At 36.9% G+C, this 24,304-nt stretch overlaps 1 protein-coding gene across 2 annotated transcripts in view; it reads left to right on the top strand.

Annotated features, from left to right (window-relative positions):
- Window positions 1-11,763, top strand: part of fam49al (family with sequence similarity 49 member A, like) — a 57,468-nt gene extending 45,705 nt beyond the window's left edge. For both annotated transcript variants that reach the window (XM_059349966.1, XM_059349967.1), the window contains 7 exons: window positions 3,245-3,381; window positions 4,494-4,571; window positions 5,339-5,455; window positions 6,317-6,396; window positions 6,742-6,868; window positions 8,882-8,952; window positions 10,101-11,763. In XM_059349966.1, the coding sequence (XP_059205949.1) occupies window positions 3,245-3,381; window positions 4,494-4,571; window positions 5,339-5,455; window positions 6,317-6,396; window positions 6,742-6,868; window positions 8,882-8,952; window positions 10,101-10,164 (674 nt within the window). In that variant the 3' untranslated portion in view covers window positions 10,165-11,763. The remainder of the gene's footprint in view (window positions 1-3,244; window positions 3,382-4,493; window positions 4,572-5,338; window positions 5,456-6,316; window positions 6,397-6,741; window positions 6,869-8,881; window positions 8,953-10,100) is intronic.
- Window positions 11,764-24,304: the final 12,541 nt, after the last annotated feature.

The raw sequence follows: 24,304 nt of genomic DNA, 5'->3' as shown, positions 1-24,304 counted from the left end.
GCTTATTATTACTGATGTAGCAATAGGGAGGAGCTCAGCTTGTACTGTCAGTGCTGCTTCAAAGCTCCGCTCCATGTTGCCGTGTACCACCATCGTGATTTTACATGCAATTTCAGGCCAGAAGCATTCCTTAACACTCACACTTTCACACACACACATACACTATGATGTCCTCTCAGCCATCTCTGCAGCATCCTGACCTAGCAGCCAGGCAGCCGTTGCTACGGAAACAGTGGTACATGGTCGTCCAGCACAAAGAGAGAGAGTGAGAGAGAGAGAGAGAAGTATGAACAGAGGAATAGAGTTGGGCTGCCGCCTCTGCTCTGCCTTCCAATAATACTTCGATCTCATGGACATCGTGTTCTCAGCTTACCATAGACACACAGGGCTGACTAATAATTCATGATAATGTATCTGGGCTAATGTATCTATGAGGTATAGTACAACAGATCTCTTGTAGACTTCCCGCCCTCCCTATGGAAAGAGAGGGATCAAGTTAATGACTAGGAGCTGAAACTAGAAGATCCCTGCTGATTGTGCCCCCTATCCCCACCCTTGTGAGTTATTTATTTGACCAATAAGAGGTTAAAAGGTCCCATGTACAGTAAACAAACAGCTGCAGTGTATCTCTATCCAATCTGTCAGTATATACCCTCAGGACTCAGTGCCCAGCATAGGGAGCGTGTGTTCTGTGCTAACAGCGGGAGGTTTCTGCTCAGGCCCTTTAGATGAAACACTTCATTGCTGTATTTATAGAAGGCCCTTATGCATTTTTAATGCAGAGGAAGGGATGGGGCCCCAGGGGACTTTGCTTCTGAGGCATTACTACTATATAGAGCCTCTGAGGTCCAGCTCTGGTGGTGTCTGGTTTGTTAGAGGCAGCAAAGCAGCCAAAAGGCTTAGGTTCAATAGCATATGTGACACAGGGGGACGTGTATGGTCACTGATACAGAGTCCACAAGGACGCTGGGGTTGTATGAGGAGCATCAGTGTGATCCATGTGGAGAACCAGTTACAGTCAGTTCAGTTTGTCTTGTAGAGTGGAATTTATTGTAATGGCTTTGGTCATAGAGGGCAAAAGGAGAGCAGCTCCTTGTCTCTGCTTAACCCATTGAGGCCTAAAACGCCTGTAAAACCTCTGGGCGATTTTAAAATAAGCCCCTAAAACCTGAAGTTTTTCTGTAAATTCTGTAAAGTGTCAACGCTTCTACTAAATAATAGATTTTTCAGCCTCTGTAGCAGATAGAAATGAAATTCAAAAAGTATTTGAGAGCTTATACAAATACTACAAAATGACGTATCCGCTTTCCAGGCTTCAATGGGTTAATGCTAGAGCCTCGAGGCTAGCTACGTTAGCTGCTGCTAGCATAATCCACCTGATCTCTGACCAAACTGTTGACCGTCATTGGGGATAATGTACCAGGCACCAGGTCTCAACCAAGTGCAACCTCCAGGCCTGAAAAATGAAGTAAACCTGCATTCCTTCTAATGGCCAGCAGGGGGCGACTTCACTGCCTGCAAAAATAAAATAAAATCATATAGAAGACTAGCAGAAAATTACCCTACTTCTCACTTGATTTATTACCTCAGCAAACATTTTCCTAATGAGTTTGTGGTCTCAATAGCTAGTTTAAAGTGTCCCCCTACACATTACTATGTTCATTTAGTAAGTTATGGTTACATTTAGAGAGAAAAAAGATGATTTAGGGCAGGGTGTGCTTTAGGGCGGGGCTATCTTGTGATTGACAAGTCACTTCCATGGCTTACTATGTGTTCTGTCTTAGAAATTTGACCCTTTCACATAACACCTTGTTATTCTTCAGGGCTCCAATGCCACATTTCTGGTCACATTAAATGTTGAATCCCAGCCAGGAGGGTCCTGTTTGAGGACCTGAGCCCTGTTCTCAGAGGGGGTCCAAAGGTCTGTTATACTGCCTGAGGCCATAACCCACTGTGATTTAAAACTGTGCTGGATCGACTCCTAAAAGCCCAACAGGTTTCCAGAACTGGAGTGCAGTGATTTGACCTGTTTGAACCTGTTTAACCCATAAGAACCCAAGACCAAAATATGTTTAAAGGAAAATTATGGGGGATATACCACGGACCAAGTGGACCACATAGAACACATTTATGATGTTTTAAACATTGGGCGTTTATGGTATTTATGTTCATAATATTTCTTATTTTAAAATAATTAAACTAGACACATTTTCTGCTTACAGAAACAGAAATTTGACTTTTTCTTTGCATCTCCACAACATATATCAAAATTGTGACATTAATAATGCTGTATAACAACAAATTATTTTTCAGTTTTGTTTTTAAGTAAATTAATAATAATAAAAACAAACAAATAAATAACCATTTGCCTTTTTGTTTGCATCTCCATAACATACACTACCGGTCAAAAGTTTTAGAACACCCCAATTTTTCCAGTTTTTTATTGAAATTCAAGCAGTTCAAGTCAAATGAACAGCTTGAAAGGGTACAAAGGTAAGTGGTGAACTGCCAGAGGTAAATAAAAAAAGGTAAGGTTCACAAAAACTGAAAAATAATGTACATTTCAGAATTATGCAAGTAGGCCTTTTTTCACGGAACAAGAAATGGGTTAACAACTTAACTCTATGGAGTCTTGGGCTATTTTGTCCATTTTTGAATTCTTTTCATGTCTTTGTAAGTCATTTTGTGTCTTTTTTTGTCATTTTGTGTCTTTTTTGGTCATTTTGTGTCTTTTTTTAGTCCTTTAGTCCAACATAAAATGTGATTTTGAATCTTTTTTTTTACTTTCAAAACACTATTATGCTCAATAAAGAATTTTAAATGTGCATTAATTTCAGAGTACACTGAGACATTAAACTGCATCATTTTCAATTAAATTCTGGAAAAGTTGGTGTGTTCTAAAACTTTTGCCCAGTACTGTATATCAAAATTGTGACAGGAAATATGGGCAGAACAAGTTAAATGTAACACAGGACAGCCTATTAATGGGTTAGAAGTGTTAAATTGGTTTAATCTTAGATTCTAGAAGATTTAAAGTGTTCGTTACAAGAGTGTCACCATTGGTTCTTATGGGTTAAATCTTGCTGCTGCTGCATTTTGGTTTTTAAATCTGATCCTATGAAAGTGATTCAGCTTCAGGCCAGATTACAGAGTATTACAGCAGCATTAACATGATCTGTACATTTGCAGTAGGCAGAATCCAGCTTGTGCAGATGTATTTTTTGACATGTCAATGTGTTTGCAGAGAACGCCCTGCGCAGCCTGCTGGAGGCGCTGACCAGCCCGCCGTACGCTCCCATGCAGCACCTGGAGAGAGAGCAGGCCCTGGCCAAACAGTTTGCTGAGATCCTTCATTTTACACTCAGCTTTGATGAACTAAAGGTAAAGGAACTGATTACAGCCCGCAGAGACTGACCTTTACCATGCAGAAAAATCATTAGACTAAGACTAAGGACAAATATAGCCCTGTCAAGCTTTGTCCCGGCATCCATAAGACTCCTGAATGGCTGAATCCCCTTTTTTTTAACTGTCTCCTCTCCCGTTTAACACCTTGACTTTTTTTATTTAAATTTTTTAACTGTTATTTATTGCCCCTCCACTATGAAGGTATTAGTAACTTATTTATTTCACTCGGCTCAGCAAAGATTTTATTATCGGCCATATGTCTAGTGTGGACTGATGGTGTGTGTGTGTGTGTGTGTGTGTGTGCACTGCAAAAAAGCCAACTTGTATTTTTTGGCCTAAAACAGTGATTTAATTTGGCAAAACTTGGAAATATAAATTATTGACATTCAGGGCAATAATGTAAGTTAGCACAACAAAGGAAGCCAGTTGTCTGCTCAAAAACAAGTTGGTGAGTTGTTGTTACTTATATCTTTAAGTTGGGGTTCACAACAAGGGACAATAGTTCTGATAACTCTTATTTCTTTGTTGTGAAATTCGGTCATTTGTGAAAGCTAGCGGCTAACTGATGCTAGCAGCTAACTGATGCTCGCGGCTAACTGATGCTAGCGGCGCTGCTTGTTACAGCTACAAGAGTAGCCATTAGCGTATCAATGCTAACTCAAAATTGTGGTAGCAACATTAGCTGACATTTCATAGCGGCGTTACAATCGTGCCAATTCAGCACATTGCAGAAGTTAGCAGAAGTAAGGATTAAAAGTTATTACAATGTAAAATTATAGGTTAGGACAACTTACAGTTGAGTTGACAAAAATCTGAATTCAGAGTTGAGCAAACTCAAAAACAAAACTCAAAATATTTAGTTTAATTGTCCAACTTAAAATTTTATCGAAGTTTGTTGCCTTGAAATTTTGAGTTCACCCAACTTTTCTTTTTTTGCAGTGTGGGTGTGTGTGTGTGTTTGTTTTATTGTATGTATTGTTGTTTTGTTGCTGCTCCTCCACATGTGAAGTTCCTAACGGAAAAATAAAGTTCTTTGAATTGAATTTGAATTTGAATGACCATAAATCACCTGTTCTCTCACCATGCAGATGACAAATCCAGCCATTCAGAATGACTTCAGCTACTACAGGAGGACTATAAGTAGGAACAGGCTGAACAACCAGCAGGTGAGGCCTCGGAGACACAATCTGGCTGTTTATGCTGCATCGCTCACTTTCTCTCTTTAATCATTAATGACTGGAGTGGAGGTGTTCTCTGCTCCGAACAACACAAAGAGATGTACAAGCAATATTCTGTTTGCTACACAAGTTCAGTCATTTTACTGACTGGAAGAGAAGAGATGATATTGGACTGAGTGTGACTTGTGAATAGTGGTGTAAAGTAACTAAGTACATTTACTCAAGTACTGTACTTAAGTAAAATTTTGAGGTACTTGTACTTTACTTGAGTATTTCCATTTTATGTAACGTTATACTTCTACTTCACTATATTTTAAGGTAAATATTGTACTTTTTACTCCACTACATTTAGCTGACAGCTCTAGTTTCTTTTGACGTGAAAATCATGCTAAATTATAGTGATAAGATGTTTTTTTATGAAACCTCATAACAGTATATTAAGTAGTTAAAATAATCTTTACAAAATTAAAATGCTGCTTACATAAATTCATCACAACAAATAATCTAATAATGTATTTAGACTATGTATCTGAGTGGGTCCATTCTGCATAACAACTACTTTTACTTTTGATACTTTAAGTACATTTTGATGCTGATGCTTTTGTACTTTTACTGAAGTAAGTTTTTGAGCGCAGGGCTTTTACTTGTAGTGGAGTAATTCTGCAGTGCGGTATTAGTACTTTTACTTAAGTAAGGGATCTGAATACTTTTTCCACCACTTCTTATGAATAAATCTGTTTTGTATCGGCACACAGCTGGAAGCGGAGAACGAGGTGAACAATGAGATGGCTAACCGGATGTCCCTGTTCTACGCTGAGGCAACACCAATGCTGAAGACTCTGAGTAACGCCACCACCAAGTTTGTTTCAGAGGTAGAGTTCCACTTCTTCACCAGTCAGATCCACAGATAACTCAACACAACAAGCTGGCATTGAGCTGGAGTCCAGCTTTAACCCTCATAGCTTTAAGGATTGTCATTGGACGCAAGCACCAAGTCATATTTTGATTTGATTTGGCACCCAAAGATAAATCAATGGAGCATTCAAGGTACGGCTGGGCGATACGGACCAAAAGTCATATCCCGATATGTTTAGGCTGAATATGGATATACGATGTATATCCTAATACTTTTATTGCATCGTGTTAATGTGTTTTAGTCTTTTTGGTCATTTAATGTCTTTTTTTTGGGGTCCTTTTGTGTGTTTTTTTGTCATTTTGTCTGTATTTGGTCATTTTATGTCTTTTTTTGATCATTTTGTGGTCAATTTGTGTCTTTTTTGGTCATTTTGTTTCCTTTTCTTGGTAATTTTGTGTCTTTTTGGTCATTTTGTGTCTCTTTTGGTCATTTTGTGTCTTTTTTGGTCATTTTGTTTCCTTTTTTTGGTCATTTTGTTTCTTTTTTGGGTGATCTGAACTGTGCGTGTGAGATTGTGTTCAGTGAGCGGGGGTCACTGACAACATGCATGTTAAATTGGGGGTCGCGACTCAAAAAGGTTGAGAACTACTGATTTAGAGGACATGCTGGTCATGATTGTCTTTCAGCAAAACTGCCCTTCCTTCCTTGTATTCACTACACTCTGCACTTTGTCTCCACCTTGTGGTAGAATAATTTGTCTAATCAGTACACAAACTACAGAGGACAGTGTCATTCTCAGTGCTTATCTAATTTCCAAACAGTCAAATCAAAATAAAGAGGTATTTTCTGCTCTGACCTGTCTTTTTTTGCCCTTCAGAATAAGACTTTGCCCATAGAGGACACCACAGACTGTCTGAGCACCATGGCCTGTGTGTGCCGCGTCATGCTGGAGACTCCGTGAGTACTTTTCCACACTTTCCACTCTCTATCAATCCCTCTCCGTCTCTCTCCTAAGGTCATAATCCTAGATTTTAATTAACAAGCCCTTTCAGAGAGAACACAAAAGAAGCCTTCTCAAGTTTGAGCCCCTAATTCAATCAGACTGAATCACACTAATACATGGAGTGAATCATTCACAGAGTCCTTCATGCTACATTTAAAATGTTTCATCTTTTTTTAGGAGATGTCTTTATGTGAATGAAAAGTCATCAGCGATTTGTCAGGGTGATCACGCAGGGCTTTAAATAACAGCAGCCACATTCAGACTCCGTGTCCCATCATGCTCTCTGTTCTCTGTTTCAGGGAGTACCGCTGTCGGTTCACCAATACAGACACCATGCTGTTCTGCATGAGGGTGATGGTGGGGGTCATCATCCTCTATGACCATGTTCACCCTGTCGGGGCTTTTGCCAAGACCTCCAAAATCGATGTGAGTACACAAATAATCAGTGTTAAAAGCAGACACACGTTTCTCGGTTTCCTTTCAACACTGTTACAGACTCCTTTTAAAATGTCCATTAGATGACATTAACCCATTGAAGCCTGGAAAGCGGATACATCGTTTGGTAGTATTTGTATAAGCTCTCAAATACTTTTTGAATTTCTTTTCTATCTGCTACAGAGGCTGAAAAATGTATTATTTAGTAGAAGCGTTGACACTTCTGTTGAATTTCCAGAAAAACTTCAGGTTTTAGGGGCTGATTTTAAAATCGCCCAGAGCTTTTACAGGCGTTTTAGGCCTCAATTGGCTAAGCACAGTGCAACATTTAGAGCACAAATGGGCTGTTCATCAGGTAGCATTTTTTACCTGATGAAATAATGTACTTTTCCCTTATGAAATAAAATAGACATTTTAAAAGGAGTATTGCTAGTCCTTCAGAGGCAGAGTAAACACAAATATTTACTTTTTTCTGATGGCAAATGATTCCTCTTTAGTCAATGAAAACCTGCAGTAAAATATGCTCCAAAGACTTTTTTATTTCTGTTTTTTTTTTTTAAGTTTGGTCCTGATTTTTTGCGATCTGTGTGTATTCTTAGCCTCACCAGTTGCTTATTTTTAATTGGATTAGGTTGAAATTTGTATTGAACATTAAAAAAGACCCATGTCATTTGTTCGTGCTCAAAGATTTACAGTAATTAAATTAACATATACATATATATATATATATATACATATATATATATATATATATATATATATATATATATATAAAATGATTTTGTCGGTATTCCAATTTATGTTTTCAATGCTGCTTTAGATATAAAAGAGATTAAAACTTGATAGAAAAACAGTTAAATCTTGACATTTCTATCAAATTTGTTCAGATAACAATACTCCTAACAAGTAATAATCACATATCGACTGTGCTTTTGTTTCACAACTTTAAATAAAACTTTCATAATTCTTAAAGTATCATCTGAACCGTCCTGCTTACGTTTTCTTTAAAATATTACCCAAACCATTGATGAGAATACACTGAATAATGAGCATAAAATGCTGGCAATCCTGAGAATCCATCTAAATAGCACACACACTCTACACTGCAAAAAAAGCCAACTTGTATTTTTTGGCCTAAAACAGTGATTTAAGTTGGTAAAACTTGGAAATATAAATTATTGACATTTAGGGCAATGATGTAAGTTAGCACAACAAAGGAAGCCAGTTGTCTGCTCAAAAACAAGTTGGTGAGTTGTTGTTACTTATATCTTTAAGTTGGGGTTCACAACAAGGGACAATAGTTCTGATAACTCTTATTTCTTTGTTGTGAAATGCGGGAAAGCGGTGAAATTCGGTCATTAGCGAAAGCTAATAATAAAGCTAAAATAAAGCTAAGCTAAAGCGGCTAACTGATGCTAGCGGCTAACTGGTGCTAGAGGCTAACTGATGCTAGCAGTGCTGCTTGTTACAGCTACAAGAGTACCCATTAGCGTATCAATGCTAACTCAAAATTGTGGTCACAACATTAGCTAACATTTCATAGCAGCGTTACAATCGAATACAATGTAAAATTTTACAATGTAAAATTATAAGTTCAAAAATCAGAATTTAGAGTTGAGCAAACTAAAAAAAAAAACTTAAAATATTTAGTTTAATTGTCCAACTTAGAATTTTAGCGAAGTTTGTTGCCTTGAAATTTTGAGTTTTTGCAGTGTATATCTGTAGAAATCCTTTAAATAAAACAGCCTGAGGAGCCAAAACACTCTTTGATTCGACTGTTCAAACACCTTCAACCTGTGTAGACAAGTAGATAACGCCTCACTTATGTAACAAGTCAAGATGGAACCACAGGTTGACCTTATAAAAACATGTGTTTGCTCATGTATGATGCATATTAAACATGAGGCAAGTATTTTTATAAATGTGTGTGTGAGTGTGGCTGCAGCAGCAGATCAGAGGCTGCTGACCTTTCTCTAACAGTCTGTGTTGTCTTTGTGCCGGCAGATGAAGGGCTGCATCAAGGTGCTGAAAGAGCAACCGTCCAACAGTGTGGAGGGACTTCTGAACGCACTGAGGTGTGTATGAACAATGTGTGTGTGTGTGTGTGTGTGTGTGTGTGTGTGTTCTTGTACTTCCTACATAGTGAGGACCGGAACACGTTTTTTACCAACAGAGAGGACATTTTTGCAAAGTAATTTAGTCCGGTCCTCACTTCTTTAAAGTATTTTTGAGATTTCAGACTTTGATTAAGGGTTAAAGGTTACATGATAATGATAATTAACTGAAACTGTATTGTGTGGTTACAAAACTAACTAAAATTATAGTGAAAATGTCCTTCGTTTTCCTCTTTGTCAACTTTTTTCATACATAATGAAGATGGATCAGACAAAAGAAAAAAATAAAGAAAAAATAAAGGCAAATTTTACTGTGACCTCTTTTAATCTCCCAGCCAACAAATACCCCATTACAAAAACAATAAAACTAATAAAAATTAAAACTTAAAACGAATGAAAAATTCAAAAATAACCTTGCTAGGGAATTCACGATTCCAATGAGGGCCCTCACAAAGATAGAAGTACAAGAATGTGTGTGTGTGTGTGTTCTTGTACTTCCTACATAGTGAGGACCGGAAGACGTTTTTAACCAACAGAGTGAGGACATTTTTGCAAAGTGAGGACATTTTGGCCGGTCCTCTCAAAAATGAGAGTTTAAAATTAACTGAAACTGTATTGTGTGGTTACAAAACTAACTAAAACTAACTAAAATTATAGTGAAAATGTCCTTAGTTTTCGTCATTGTCAACTTTTTTCATACATAATGAAGATGGATAAGACAAAGGAAATAAAGGCAAAATTTACTGTGACCTCTTTTAATCTCCCACCCAACAAATACCCCATTACAATAAACTACAACTAATAAAAACTAAACTAAAACTAAAGCATTTAAAAAACATAAATACTAAACTAAAACTGGCAAACTCACTCTAAAAACTAATTAAAACTAATTGAATTTGAAAACAAAAAATCACAATGAAAATAAAACTAAAACTAATGAAAAATCCCAAACTGTTATAACTTTTCAAGGGAATTCACTATTACAATGAGGGTCCTCACAAAGATAGAAGTACAAGAATGTGTGTGTGTGTGTGCGTGTGTGTGTGTGTCTCAGTGACGCACAATGATTTCTAAAGCATTCTGATTCTCTCTGTCGCCTCCTTCCTCAGGTATACGACACGACATCTAAATGATGACAGCACCTCCAAACAAATCAGGGCCCTCCTGCAATGAGAAGGCAGGGGGAGAGAGAGAGAGAGAGAGAGAGAGAGTAAGAAAGATAGAGAGAGAGGGAGGGAGGAGAGAAGGAGTGCACTTGAAGGAGGAGAAGAAAAGGAGACGAGGAGGAAACAAACGCCAGTGGCTGATAAACCTGTTTGTTTACAACGAACAAAGTAAAAATCATCTCCAGGTTAACACAAACCTGACGATAATAAGAAGAAGAGGAAAATAATTATATATATTGTCAGCTGTCCATCATTCTGTCTCTCATTTTGTAAAGTAAGAAAAGAGAAAAAAAGCCAGAAAAGAAAATATAGATATATATTAAAACAAGTGAAACACAAGCTGAAAAAAGAAGTAGGATTAAAGAGGAAGCTATATTGCGAAATTTAAGGTCAGAACCGAAGCAAAGTGAAAATGTACAAAAAAAAAGGGTTCATGTTCCAGCAGTAGTCTGACAAGTATTTTTGCACACACACTTTGAAAACAACGCCATCTCCTTTCCCCTGAGATCTGACCCCAGACTGACCCTTCCCGAGCCCCCCCCCCCCCACACACACACTTAGTAGAGGTCTGAAGCTCCGCCTCCTTCAGCTGCACTGATCTCCACCTGCAGGTGAGTTATGAAGTAATGTGATGGATGACCTCCGGAGATTTGCTTCTACCTGTTCTTTTCTTTTCTGCATCAGTGCAGCTGAAGGAAACGAGGCGAGGAGATGAGGAGTTAGGATGGCTTCATTTTCTCCCTGATTTCCCCCTCCCCCTCACCCAATACTCCCACAAATCCATCCATAAATCCATCATAAATCCATGTGGTTTTTCCTTGGCACAAAAAAAATTCCATCCATTATTGTGTGCCCTTACGCTGTCGTTCACTCTCTCGGTCTCTTTTCCATGGTGCTAATGTGGTTTAGATATCACAGCTTGTTAGATATCAGTTTCTTCATCACTTTTTTTTTTTTTTTTTGCACTAATATGCTGAATCTGCTTTAAAATTAGTGCACAAACAGGGACAAATCAGATTTTGCAGGACCTGTAAGATTCAGAAAGGACATTCAAGCAAACCACAGCACACTTACTTACTTCACCCAGTGCCAAAGCTGATTGGTTGTTGCTTTTATTACATCATCAAGCCAGGCTCGAGGAGAAGGAGGTGGAGATGGAGTAGGTGGGGGGGGGGGTTGAGCGGGACTACATGTTGTAGTAAAAGATCATCATTTTAATGTGAGGATATGAAAGAGCTAAGAAAATGACGCACACAAAGTTTTAAGGGAGAGTGTTCCAGTGTAAATATGTGAGGCTTTTCTCAACAGGCATCTACATGGTCAGCTTGGGTCCTCAAGGAAAAACACATCTAAATCTGCATAGAGTTCATTCTTTTAGTACGAGGTTGTCAGAGAATTGAATTAAAAATGAAAAAAAAAAAATTCAAAAGGAGATTTAAAAAGAAAGTGCTGTACTTTGGATGTCTATAGCCCTTAGTCTAATTTAATTTGATCTTATAATATATTTTCTATACAGGGGTATGTGAACAAGCATATTCTGTATAAATATATAGATGGCATGTTGTAAAAGTTCTGACAGAAATGTGTAAATAAGGTGTTTTTATTCATTTTTAATTGTTCAGTGACGCTGAAATTGGGTATGTGTTGTCTCTCAGAATTACCATGCGTTTGGCTTGGGCCATCGGACTTGCCGTAGTCATAGGTTTCAGAAATTCAGCTTCATTATTGCAGGTGAACCAGAGGGAGGGGAGGGACGCTAAAGGGGGGGGAGGGGCTGTCCATTTGCTTGTTATTTTGTACATTTTGTGCAACAATAAACTTGTCATTTATTACATTCAATCATTGATTTTGTGTGTCTGTACAGCTTCAGAGTCAGTGTGGTAACTAATGCAGTTGTGCTTTTCTTTTTATTTATTAATACGGTACGTTCATTAACCCTTTATCAGGCAAAGAACTATATTTGGTAGTTAGAGTCAGGTAATATTTCAAGAAAAAAGTTGCAAATTTACTAGATTAAAGTGGCAAACCTACAAGAAAAAAAGTCGCAGATTTAAGAGATTTAAAGTGGTAAATCTGCATGAAAAAAGTCGCAGATTTACGAGAAAAAAGTGGGAAAAAAGCAACTTTTTTCCCCCAGATTCAACACTTTAAATCTCATAAATCGACGCATTTTTTTCTCGTAGATTTGCCACTTTAATCTCGTAAACTTTTCTCTCAAAATATTATTTTCGTATGTTTTTTTTTTTACACATACTGGCAGTATGTAATACCCTCCACTATTCTCTAGGGTTGAAATTTGGAATTTGCAAGTATTTCAATGAGTGTCCTATTAAGGGTTAAAGTGGTGAATCTGGGAGAAAAAAGTTGCTTTTTCACACTTTTTTCTCGTAAATCTGTGACTTTTTTCACACAGATTTGCCACTTTAATTAACTTTTTTCTCGAAATATTACCTGAAGTTACCAAATATAGTTCTGTGCCTGATAAAGGGTTAATAATGCAACACTGATTCCGATTAATTGATCTGTGAGCATCCATAATGACATGCAGCACCTTGTTTCACTCAGTCACTTTAATGGTGCAGTAAATTTAAGCTAACATGCTAATGGACATAATCTCAGTGGTGGTTCTACACAGGGGCCTCCAGGGGCCACTGCCCCTGTAAAGAAGCCTTTGTCCCCTTCTGTGGCCCCTGTGTCAAATTAATAATACAATGATCAATTAATAACGATGAACAATGGAACAATTCTAACCTTTTTCTTTTGTTCAAACAATATTTAATTGCACACAAAAGGAACCCAGAGTGTGTACATTGTTTAATAGTTTAATTGTGCAATAAAATAGTGTATATATATATATATATATATATATATATATTTAAAGATCATTCTGACTGTACTGCACTTTCAAAATAAAACAAGTGATTGTGCACAAAAATGAGAAATGCCATAGTAATAATAATATTTAATTGCACACAAAAGGAACCCAGAATGTGTACATTGTTTAATAGTTTATTTGTGCAGTAAAATAGTGTATATATATATATATAAAGATCATTCTGACTGTACTGTACTTTCAAAATAAAAAAAAGTGATTGTGCACAAAAATGAGAAATGCCATAGTCATACAAAAAAAATCAATCAATCAATCAAATCAAATCAAAATGACTTTATTCATCCCCAAGGGGAAATTCAGTAACAGTAAGTATTTAGTTATTGTTGGTGAGTCTCATTATTTAAATCAATGTATTTGTAACTTCAAAATATACTTTAATGAGATGTTTAAATAAGCTAAAATTAAGATTTTGAATGCTTAAATATCATCTTTGCCATTTGTTAATGTGCTAATATGCCCCTCTGATTAAACACTGGCCCCTCCTTGGCCCCCACAGTAAAACTGGTCTAGAACCGCCACTGCATAATCTCAATATTATTACTATACATTTTTAAAGGACAGGCTCACACTTTTTCAAGGTGCTGTTAAATAGTGATCAAGCCACCCATATTAAAGGTGACACATGAATAAACAAACACACTTTTGAGGAATTTTTCTCAAAATTTCACAATAAAAATGCCTGAATTGGCAAAATCTAAAGGCTTTCAAGATGTCTAATCAAAATATTCCAGCAGCTGTTTGTTTGATATTTTCTGGAAGGGGACGTCCCGGCAAGGCGGAATATTTGACGTTGCACATATTATTTGTGCAACAAACAGCAAGAAAGCAAGTAGGTCGCATCAACAGAAGATTGAAGATGGCTAACTGGAGAAACACAGAAATACAGCGAGACATTAGCAGGACCGCGCTATGAAAGGGCCTTTTAAAAGGTGAGAGTGACACGAAATCATCAGCAGGCACACAAGGAGCCACGCTTTTTTTTTTTTTTTGCTGGGAAACAACAGTTCTTTTCACACTACACTTAGCTCCAGGCTCAGGGATGTTTACCGGGGCTAAGGAAGCTAATCACACTGGCACATTCCAATGAGTGCTAGCACTAATTAGCATTTTAGCCCGGGGCTTTCAAGTCCTGCTCTGGAGGATGGTTATTTTGATTATTTGGAGTTATTTCCTGTCTAAACATAGGGCTAAAAGCAACATTAGTCCCACATACTAAGATATTTAACCCAAGGCTAGTAAAGGTGCAGTGTGAACTGTGTAACTGGGTTTACAATGTGTGTGTGTGTGTGTGTGTGTGTGTGTGTGTGTGGAAAGTGGCTGAAGTGAAGAATATTTAGTGTGAACAGCCCTGCTAAGATGTGTAAAAGATGATCATTTAACCCTATAAAGCCAAGTGTATCATATTAGATACAGTTAATTTTTGAGACCTCTACATCATCAAAAACCTGATGTATACATGTGTTGAAGATAAACAAACTGAGCAACAAATTGCACAAAAATACCAGATGTAGCAAAAATGATATGCAGGTTCCACGAATGGATCAGTCATTGCTGCATTAAAAAACTTCATATCAGCAGATGTATGATGTTGTGTTATATGGAAAAAAATATGTATTTTGCATGGTTGAGGAAAAAGGAAAAGTCAAAGTCTTAATAGGTTCAAAATGTTAGGGTTTATATGTTTTTGTTAGTTCGAGAAAAACAAACTGTGAGCAACAAAATGCACAAAAAGACCTGATGTATCAAATATGATACAAATTAGAATTCATATATGCAATTTATTTATGTCTTAAAATTCGTCAGCAGGTTAATAAGCACTCAGTTTTTACAAAAATTTAAATTTCTGGCAATTATTTCATGGTTCAGGCTTTATAGGGTTAAACATTTTAAACATACACTACCAGTCAAAAGTTTTAGAACACCCCAATTTTTTTCATTTTTTACTGAAATTCAAGCAGTTCAAGTCAAATGAACAGCTTGAAAGGGTCCAAAGGTAAGTGGTGAACTGCCAGAGGTAAATAAAAAAAGGTAAGCTTAACCAAAACTGAAAGATAATGTACATTTCAGAATTATACAAGTAGGCCTTTTTTCAAGGAACAAGAAATGGGTTAACAACTTAACTCTATGGAGTCTTGGGCTATTTTGTCCATTTTTGAATTCTTTTCATGTCTTTGTAAGTCATTTTGTGTCTTTTTTAAGTCTTTTGGTGTCTTTTTTTTGTCATTTTGTGTCTTTTTTTGGTCATTTTGTGTCTTTTTTTAGTCTTTTGGTGTCTTTTTTTGTCATTTTGTGTCTTTTTTTGGTAATTTTGTGTCTTTTTTTAGTCCCTTAGTTCAACATAAAATGTGATTTTGAATCTTTTTTTATTTTCAAAACACTATCATGCTCAATAAAGAATTTTAAATGTTGCAAATGTGCATTCATTTCAGAGTAGACTGAGACATTAAACTGCATCATTTTCAATGAAATTCTGGAAAAGTTGGTGTGTTCTAAAACTTTTGACCAGTAGTGTACGTATGACAAAAAGCTGAATGGAATATAAACAGACTTGGCCAACAAACTCGAGAGAGTTTAATTCTTAATCTAAATCTAAAAACTCTAACTGAGCCTTAACCATCACATCTCAATGCAGTGCACCTCCTCCCAGTGGTATTGTTCTTCTTTTTTTTTTTTTTTACTTTTCCATCCTGCCTGAAACCTTAAAATCAGGAAATATTGTCATATAATAATTGTCACCTGCATCAAAAAGATTTTAATTGTGATTATCAGTCTTATAATTAAATGCCTCCATTGGGTTCTTCTCTTCCAAAGATGAACCTCCGTCCTTTCTCCTATGTTACCACCAGGAGGCAGCAGAAGATCAATTTGTGAAAAGACTGCAACACCAGCCAATTAAGATAAATAGTTTAGGCTATATTGTGATCAAAATAGAAGAGGTTTACCTCCCCCAGCTGAGAAGAACTTCTGACACTATAATACAAAAAGCAAATAATTAATGATGGAATTGATCTGTTGCTCCGAATAAGAAGTAGTTTAACATTTAACACACTAAAAAATAAGCTTTGGGGTATCACTATGACTCACAGAGGCGGTTATAAGGCTCGGAGCTGGTTCTTAACAGAAAGCAGCAGAATGAGCTTGAGTCCAGCTGTAAGGTCCATCCTGCTGTCTGTACAGTGTGAGAGCTGGGAGGTGTAAAGTAGGGCAGGGGGACACAGGAGAGCCTGTCAGAAGTTATATATGGAAAAGAGAGCAGCAGGCAGATACTGTACCATCTTATAAGGCAAAATACCACCACAGCTTATACACACACACACACACACACACTCTTGTACTTCTATCTTTGTGAGGGCCCTCATTGGAACAGTGAATTCCCTTGGAAGGTTATAATAGTTTTGGATTTTTCATTAGTTTTAGTTTTCATTTTGTTGTGATTTTTTTTTTTTAATGCTTTAGTTTTTATTAGTTTTAGTTTTTTGTAATGGGGTATTTGTTGGGTGGGAGATTAAAAGAGGTCACAGTAAATTTTGCCTTTATTTCCTTTGTCTGATCCATCTTCATTATGTATGAAAAAAGTTGACAAAGACGAAACCGAAGGACATTTTCACTATAATTTTAGTTAGTTTTGTAACCACACAATACAGTTTCAGTTAATTATCATTATCATGTAACCTTTAACCCTTAAAACAAAGTCTGAAATCTAAAAAAAAAAAGCCTTTAAAGAAGTGAGGACCGGCCGAAATGTCCTCATTTTGCAAAAATGTCCTCACTCTGTTGGTTAAAAACATGTTCTGGTCCCCACTATGTAGGAAGTACAAGCGCACACACACACACACACACACACACTCTTGTACTTCTATCTTTGTGAGGACCCTCATTGGAACAGTGAATTCCCTTGCAAGGTTATAATAGTTTTGGATTTTTCATTAGTTTTCATTTTCATTTTTCATTTCATTTTGTTTGATTTTTTCTTTTTAATGCTTTAGTTTTAGTTTAGTTTTTATTAGTTGTAGTTTTTTGTAATGGGGTATTTGTTGGGTGGGAGATTAAAAGAGGCCACAGTAAATTTTGCCTTTATTTCCTTTGTCTGATCCATCTTCATTATGTATGAAAAAAGTTGACAAAGACGAAAACGAAGGACATTTTCACTATAATTTTAGTTAGTTTTGTAACCACACAATACAGTTTCAGTTAATTATCATTATCTTGTAACCTTTAACCCTTAAAACAAAGTCTGAAATCTAAAAAAAAAAAGCCTTTAAAGAAGTGAGGACCGGCCGAAATGTCCTCACTTTGCAAAAAGGTCCTCACCTTAACTGTTGGTTAAAAACGTGTTCTGGTCCCCACTATGTAGGAAGTACAAGAACACACGAACACACACACACACACACACACACACACACACACACACACACACACACTCTTGTACTTCTATCTTTGTGAGGACCCTCATTGGAACAGTAAATTCCCTTGCAAGGTTATAATAGTTTTGGATTTTTCATTAGTTTTAGTTTTCATTTTGTTGTGATTTTTTTTTTTAATACTTTAGTTTTAGTTTAGTTTTTATTAGTTGTAGTTTTTTGTAATGGGGTATTTGTTGGGTGGGAGATTAAAAGAGGTCACAGTAAAATTTTGCCTTTATTTCCTTTGTCTTATCCATCTTCATTATGTATGAAAAAAGTTGACAAAGACGAAAACGAAGGACATTTTCACTGTAATTTTAGTTATTTTTGTAACCACACAATACAGTTTCAGTTAATTATCATTATCATGTAACCTTTAACCCTTAAAACAAAGTCTGAAATCTAAAAAAAAAAGCCTTTAAAGAAGTGAGGACCGGCCGAAATGTCCTCACTTTGCAAAAAGGTCCTCACTCTGTTGGTTAAAAACGTGTGCTGGTCCCCACTATGTAGGAAGTACAAGAACACACACACACACACACACACACAGACACAGAGACAGACAGACAGACAGACAGACGGACACACAGACACACACACTTATTACAAAAGATTTGGAAGTTAAATGAAAAAGATAGATGTTAGGCAAATGTGGTGTAGCTCGTGGTTAACAAAGAGGTGTGTGTGTGTGTGTGTGTGTGTGTGTGTGGTGGGGTCTGGCTTTGTGCCCTAACTGTCATGTAATAAATAAGGAGCCACTGTCTCACTTTACTTCCCCATGCATTCAAATTCAAACCCGCGTTACTCCTGACAAACATCAATTATTTACTGCAGCTCCGGCCTTCTATAGATCACATGAAGCCTGAATAAGAGAAAGTGAAATCAGATAGTAACTTTGTGGACTCAGTGACAGAAACTGAAAGGAACACTTGTGAGCAGGGTAAACATTTAAATCAATAGAAACTTTCCTTTATTTACAACTTTTCTGAAATGTTCTGTTAAAAAAAATGCAAATTAAGCGTTATCTCATGTGATTATTTGCATACATTTTCCAAATAGACATATGAACAATGGATAAAGCCAGGCTCAAAATTCTTGTTTTTTTTATTATCAGGCTATGAATGATATATGACACACCCCTCTGTTAAAAGGGAAAGGAAAAGGAAAGTTTGGTGTATTTAAATGCTACTGAAGTGAAGATTTCTGACTCAAAATACGAAGCAAAAAACAATTTTGTGGAAAAAAAGCCTTGCAAGATTCCACGTTTTCCAGAAACTACAGATGAATAGAATAAAGTTTTTAACTAATTAATATCAGCATGAAACTTCCCCAGATTATTACTTTCATTAAGACAATTATTTTTTTAGTATTCTATGAAATAATATGTTTAAATATGCAAATGAGGTATTATCTAATGCTAACCTTTGGTGAATTTAGGATAAATTAATAATAAAATGATCAATTTATAACGATGAACGATGGAACAATTCTTACCTAATTTTTGTTCAAACAATATCTCATTATGCACAAAAGGAACCCAGAATGTGTACATTGTTTAATAGTTTAATTGTGCAATAAAAGCTTGTGTATATATATAAAAAAAGATTATTCTCACTGTATTGCACTTTCAAAATAAATAAGTAATTGTGCACAAAAATGAGAAATGTCATTTTCTTACAAAAATAATTGTAATTGTTGATAAGTCTCATTGTTTCATATTCCAAATATGCTTAAATAAGATGTTTAAATAGCTAAAATAAGGGTTTTGATTGCTTAGATATCATCTTTGTCGTTTTTAATGTGCCCCTCTGATTAAACACTGGCCCCCACAGTAAAATTAATCTAGAACCGCCACTGAAGAAGACATTTACAACTAATTTTATATTGAAATTAGGAAGTAAAGTAGGCAAATACAAAACCACACTCTAGTCTTTGTTATGCAGGTGGAACCTTGAGTTGTGATGTGCAAAACCTGCAGAGCAAACAGGGTCATGAGTTGTGAAATCTTCTTTTCAGTTACTCTCCTCCAACAGTCGAGGCTATCAGATCATCCCAAAGTTCCCCTGAAATGTTTTGCAAAGTCCCCACTTGCATTGTTGCTTTCCCTCTGTGAGTTGCTGTGCTGCAGCAGGGCTCGGCCCAAACGGATCAGCTGTTAACCGTTAACTGCCCCGAGGAGGGAACCTTATCAGCCAAACTGTGTGTGTGATACTCATTCAACAGTGGTTTCCCTCCACTGGCTTCCCCTCCCGCCTTTCACTGAACTGTAACACAGCCCACACACACACACACACACGCACACTCTTTTCCCTCGTTGTCTCCCGCTTACACACCTATCTGATAAACACACCAGCCCTAAAATACTTCATATCAGCACAAAGTCATTGTCCTCGCTAGCCGCAATGTAAAACAGCCCGGGTGTCGTTATGGCGACCAACTGTTGCTCTGCACGTTCTGCGCTGTGTGAATGTACAAACCAACCGTGCTGAGTGTGTAACACACATCTCTGTGTGTGTTTAAGAAGAAGAAGATTACTTTATTAATCCCACAATGGGGAAATTCAACCTCTGCATTTAACCCTTTATCCCTTTTTACACACAAGTGAACACACCATGCAAGGAGCAGTACATTAGCAGCACATTATTTGTGTAGCTGAATGACAGCGAGTGTTTTCTGATCATTAAAAGTGACGGTAGATCTGGCTTGTTTTTACATTGTTGCTGGACTGCATTTCTTTTTTTTTGGTTGTTTGTTTAAAAAAATAATAATAATAAGACTGGGCCTAAAATACTGATAAATGCTCATAAGATGTTTTTCTTAACCATGTAACTGTAACAAGGTAACATGTATTTGTTTGTATTTGTCTGGCATAAACCTCAATAAAATGTTTTGTTTTTTTAAAGTTAAGAATTCTGCAGATATTAAGTGCATTTTGGCATTTTTTTTTAAAGTTGGCGAACAAATATAGATCATAGAATGTTTTCATTCAATTTAGTCTCAAGTGAAAAAAAATGTGTGTTTAAAGAGGAGGTCATCAACACTTGCAGTGTTGCACATTATGAGCCAAGCATGTTTTGTTTTTCAACAGAGTGATCAACAGTAAAGGTCTTTTTTTATTCTGCAAGTGTTGCTGGAGTTTTGTACTCTTTTCCTTTCTATTGAAAAAAGGTGAAGTTGTGTCAGAAATCTTTACACTGACTGTACGTATGCATACATAGTCTCAGACTTGGTGCCACTGATTATGGTTCTCTGCTTTGGTCTCAGACTTTGTAGTGAGTTTCTGCCCAAAGTGAAGTACTTTGTGTATCTCAAGGTCTTCTTCACCAGCAGTGTTGCAGCATTGTGGTGAAGAGGGAGCTGAGCTGAAAGAGAAAGCTCTCCTTTAATCACACCAACCACTCTCCGACCCTCACCTGTGGTCATCAGCTTTGTAGTGACTGGAAGAATGAGATCACAGATACCAGCAGCCAGAATGAGCTTCCTCCGTAAGGAGGCTCCACTCAGCATGAGAGAAGATGCTGCAGGATGAGGGAAGTCCAGCATACTTCACTTAGCCTGTTGCCTCCGCGACACGGCCCCAGATAAATAAATGTATGATTGCATGAATGGATGGATGGATGGATGGATGGATGAATCTATAGATGGATGTATGGACAAATCTTTGGATGGATGGATGGATGGATGGATGGATGGATGGATGGATGGATGGATGGACAAATCTTTGGATGGATGGATGATGGATGGATGGATGGATGGATGGATGGATGGATGAATCTATAGATGGATGTATGGACAAATCTTTGGATGGATGGATGGACAAATCTTTGGATGGATGGATGGATGGATGGACAAATCTTTGGATGGATGGATGGATGGATGGAGGGATGGACAAATCTTTGGATGGATGGATGGATGGATGAAGGGATGGACAAATCTTTGGATGGAGGGATGGATGGATGGATGAAGGGATGGACAAATCTTTGGATGGAGGGATGGATGGATGGATGAAGGGATGGACAAATCTTTGGATGGATGGATGGATGGATGGATGGATGGATGGATGGATGGATGGATGGATGGACAAATCTTTGTATGGATGGATGGATGGATGGACAAATCTATGGATGGATGTATGGATCTATGGATGGATGGAGGGATGGACAAATCTTTGGATGGATGGATGGATGGATGGATGGATGGATGGATACCCACATATGATCTGTGTCAGGGTCAATAAATTCTGAAAAAGTAATTGTTAAATATTCTCTTTTAAAACAAACCTGAGCCATGACAAATCTAATACTTAATGCAGGAGAAACAACAGGTACATCTGTACAATATCATTTATTTATTAGCATTATCTCTGCAAATGTTAGTGTAGTGGTTTACATTTAGCATTAAATGTTGTGGGACTAAAGTGTTAAATCTACAAGCTCATGCTCTTTAAATATTTACACACAAGTCACATAAATAAGCAGGCAGCTACTGGCTCTGGGAGAAAAAAGCAACTGCATGACTACGCTTGTTAAAGAATCAATTGTCTGCTGCATACTGTTACTCTAATGTTTACATCAATACATCAACTGGACATACATATATATAGTTTGTAGAAGAGAAACGCACAAATGGAGAGTGAATATCTGAAATATCTGAAAGTGTATGATGTGTTTGAGTCCCCATTTCTGCTGTTGCTTAGCATGTTGAAGCACACAACTTCATATAATAGGGCCCTTTGTTTGAAACGGAGAATGTGTGTGGAGCGCACATGTGTGTGGACAACAGCTGCTATTGGTCTATATGCCATCTAATGTTTCGTTGGGTTGCATAACACTTAAAACATGGGTGAGCCATGGGCTGCTACACAACAATGAACACACACATCTGTTTTACGATACCTGTAAAGAGCTAGCAGAGCTCCAAGTGTGAACGGTGCAGAAAGTTTTACAGTTTTTAGTGAAGCATCAGTTACACAATGAAACTAAAGTAGTAGCAGTAAATTTAGAGCATGTTCAGGTGAGCAGTCGTGTGTTTATCCTATGCAGGAACTTCAAAATACACTACCGGTCAAAAGTTTTAGAACACCCCAATTTTTCAATTTTTTTATTGAAATTCAAGCAGTTCAAGTCAAATGAACAGCTTGAAAGGGTACAAAGGTAAGTGGTGAACTGCCAGAGGTAAATAAAAAAAGGTAAGCTTAACCAAAACTGAAAGATAATGTACATTTCAGAATTATACAAGGAGGCCTCTTTTCAGGGAACAAGAAATGGGTTAACAACTTAACTCTATGAAGTCTTGGGCTATTTTGTCCATTTTTTAATTCTTTTCATGTCTTTGTAAGTCATTTTGTGTCTTTTGGTGTCTTTTTTTGTAATTTTGTGTCTTTTTTTTGGTCATTTTGTGTCTTTTTTTAGTCCTTTAGTTCAACATAAAATGTGATTTTGAATCTTTTTTTTATTTTCAAAACACTATCATGCTCAATAAAGAATTTTAAATGTGCATTAATTTCAGAGTAGACTGAGACATTAAACTGCATAATTTTCAATTAAATTTTATCTTTCCAATAAAAGTTGGTGTGTTCTAAAACTTTTGACCAGTAGTGTATACTGAAACAAAGTAGCTGGTGGTTTAAATAATTGTGTTATTTAGTGGCAGATGGGTAAAATGACTTATCATTTAGCTTTAGAGCTTTGTTATGTCAGTCATATGATTTAATGGTCCTATATTGTAAAAATTGCTTGACTTTTATGATTGTGGAGCAGGTCTAGGTGCTATATGAACATTGTTTAAGTATCAAAACACTCACTAAATGGAGAAATGCATGCAGCCTGTAGTCAGAAACTGTGCCATTAAACACTTGCATGAAGTTGTGATATCGCAACTATACTACAATTATACATATTGGTAGAAAGTGTTGCTATAGTGATTTTATAGTAATTCCTCGGCTGTGATGATATAAAGATGCAGAGAGCAAAAATAAAGACCTGGAAACACCGACCAATCAGAGCAGACTGGACTTTTTCGGGAAGGGGTCTTAAAGATACAGGCAGTAAAACGGAGCAGTTCAGGTTTATTCAGACAGACATTGTGTGAAAAATGATCTGTTCTGATCTGGGGGGGGGGGGGGGGGGTTCTCAACCTTTTTGAGTCGCGACCACCAATTTAACATGCATGTTGTCCGTGACCCCCACTCACTGAACACAATCTCACACGCACAGTTCAGATCACCCAAAAAAGACACAAATTGACCACAAAATGATCAAAAAAGACACAAAATGACCAAAAAATGATCAAAAAAGACACAAAATGACCAAAAAAGACACAAAATGACCAAAAAAAGACACAAAATGACTAAAAAAAGACCAAAAAAGGAAACAAAATTACCAAAAAAGACACAAATTGACCACAAAAGGATAAAAAAAAATACATAAAATGACCTAAAAAGACACAAAATTAACAAAAAAAGACATTAAGTGACCAAAAAGACTAACACACATGAACACTTTAACACAGTGGAGACAGAGCTGACTTCCAAAATGATTTGGCGACCCCCAGAAATCATCTTGCGACCCCAATTGGGGTCCCGACCCCAAGGTTGAGAATAGCTGATCTAAAGTGAGGCACAAGGGTTAAAGATTGCTTTAACAATATCCCTCATGGTGCAAATTCCCAAACTATTTCATGTTCAATAAAATTTCTGCACAGAAAATCTGGAGCCATGTGATATTCCAGCATAGCAATAGACAGTGGGAAGAATAGAGGGTCAGTATGGATACTGCTGCTCATTTTAGCAGGTTAATTTGGCCATTGATAAGCTGAGTTTTGCACCAAACAATTTGTACACTTGTGTGTACACT

This window comes from Centropristis striata, chromosome 14 (genome assembly GCF_030273125.1).
Source record: "Centropristis striata isolate RG_2023a ecotype Rhode Island chromosome 14, C.striata_1.0, whole genome shotgun sequence".
Taxonomy (NCBI): domain Eukaryota; kingdom Metazoa; phylum Chordata; class Actinopteri; order Perciformes; family Serranidae; genus Centropristis; species Centropristis striata.
Note: the sequence above shows the minus strand (reverse complement) of the source record. Positions and strands in the feature narration are given on the sequence as shown.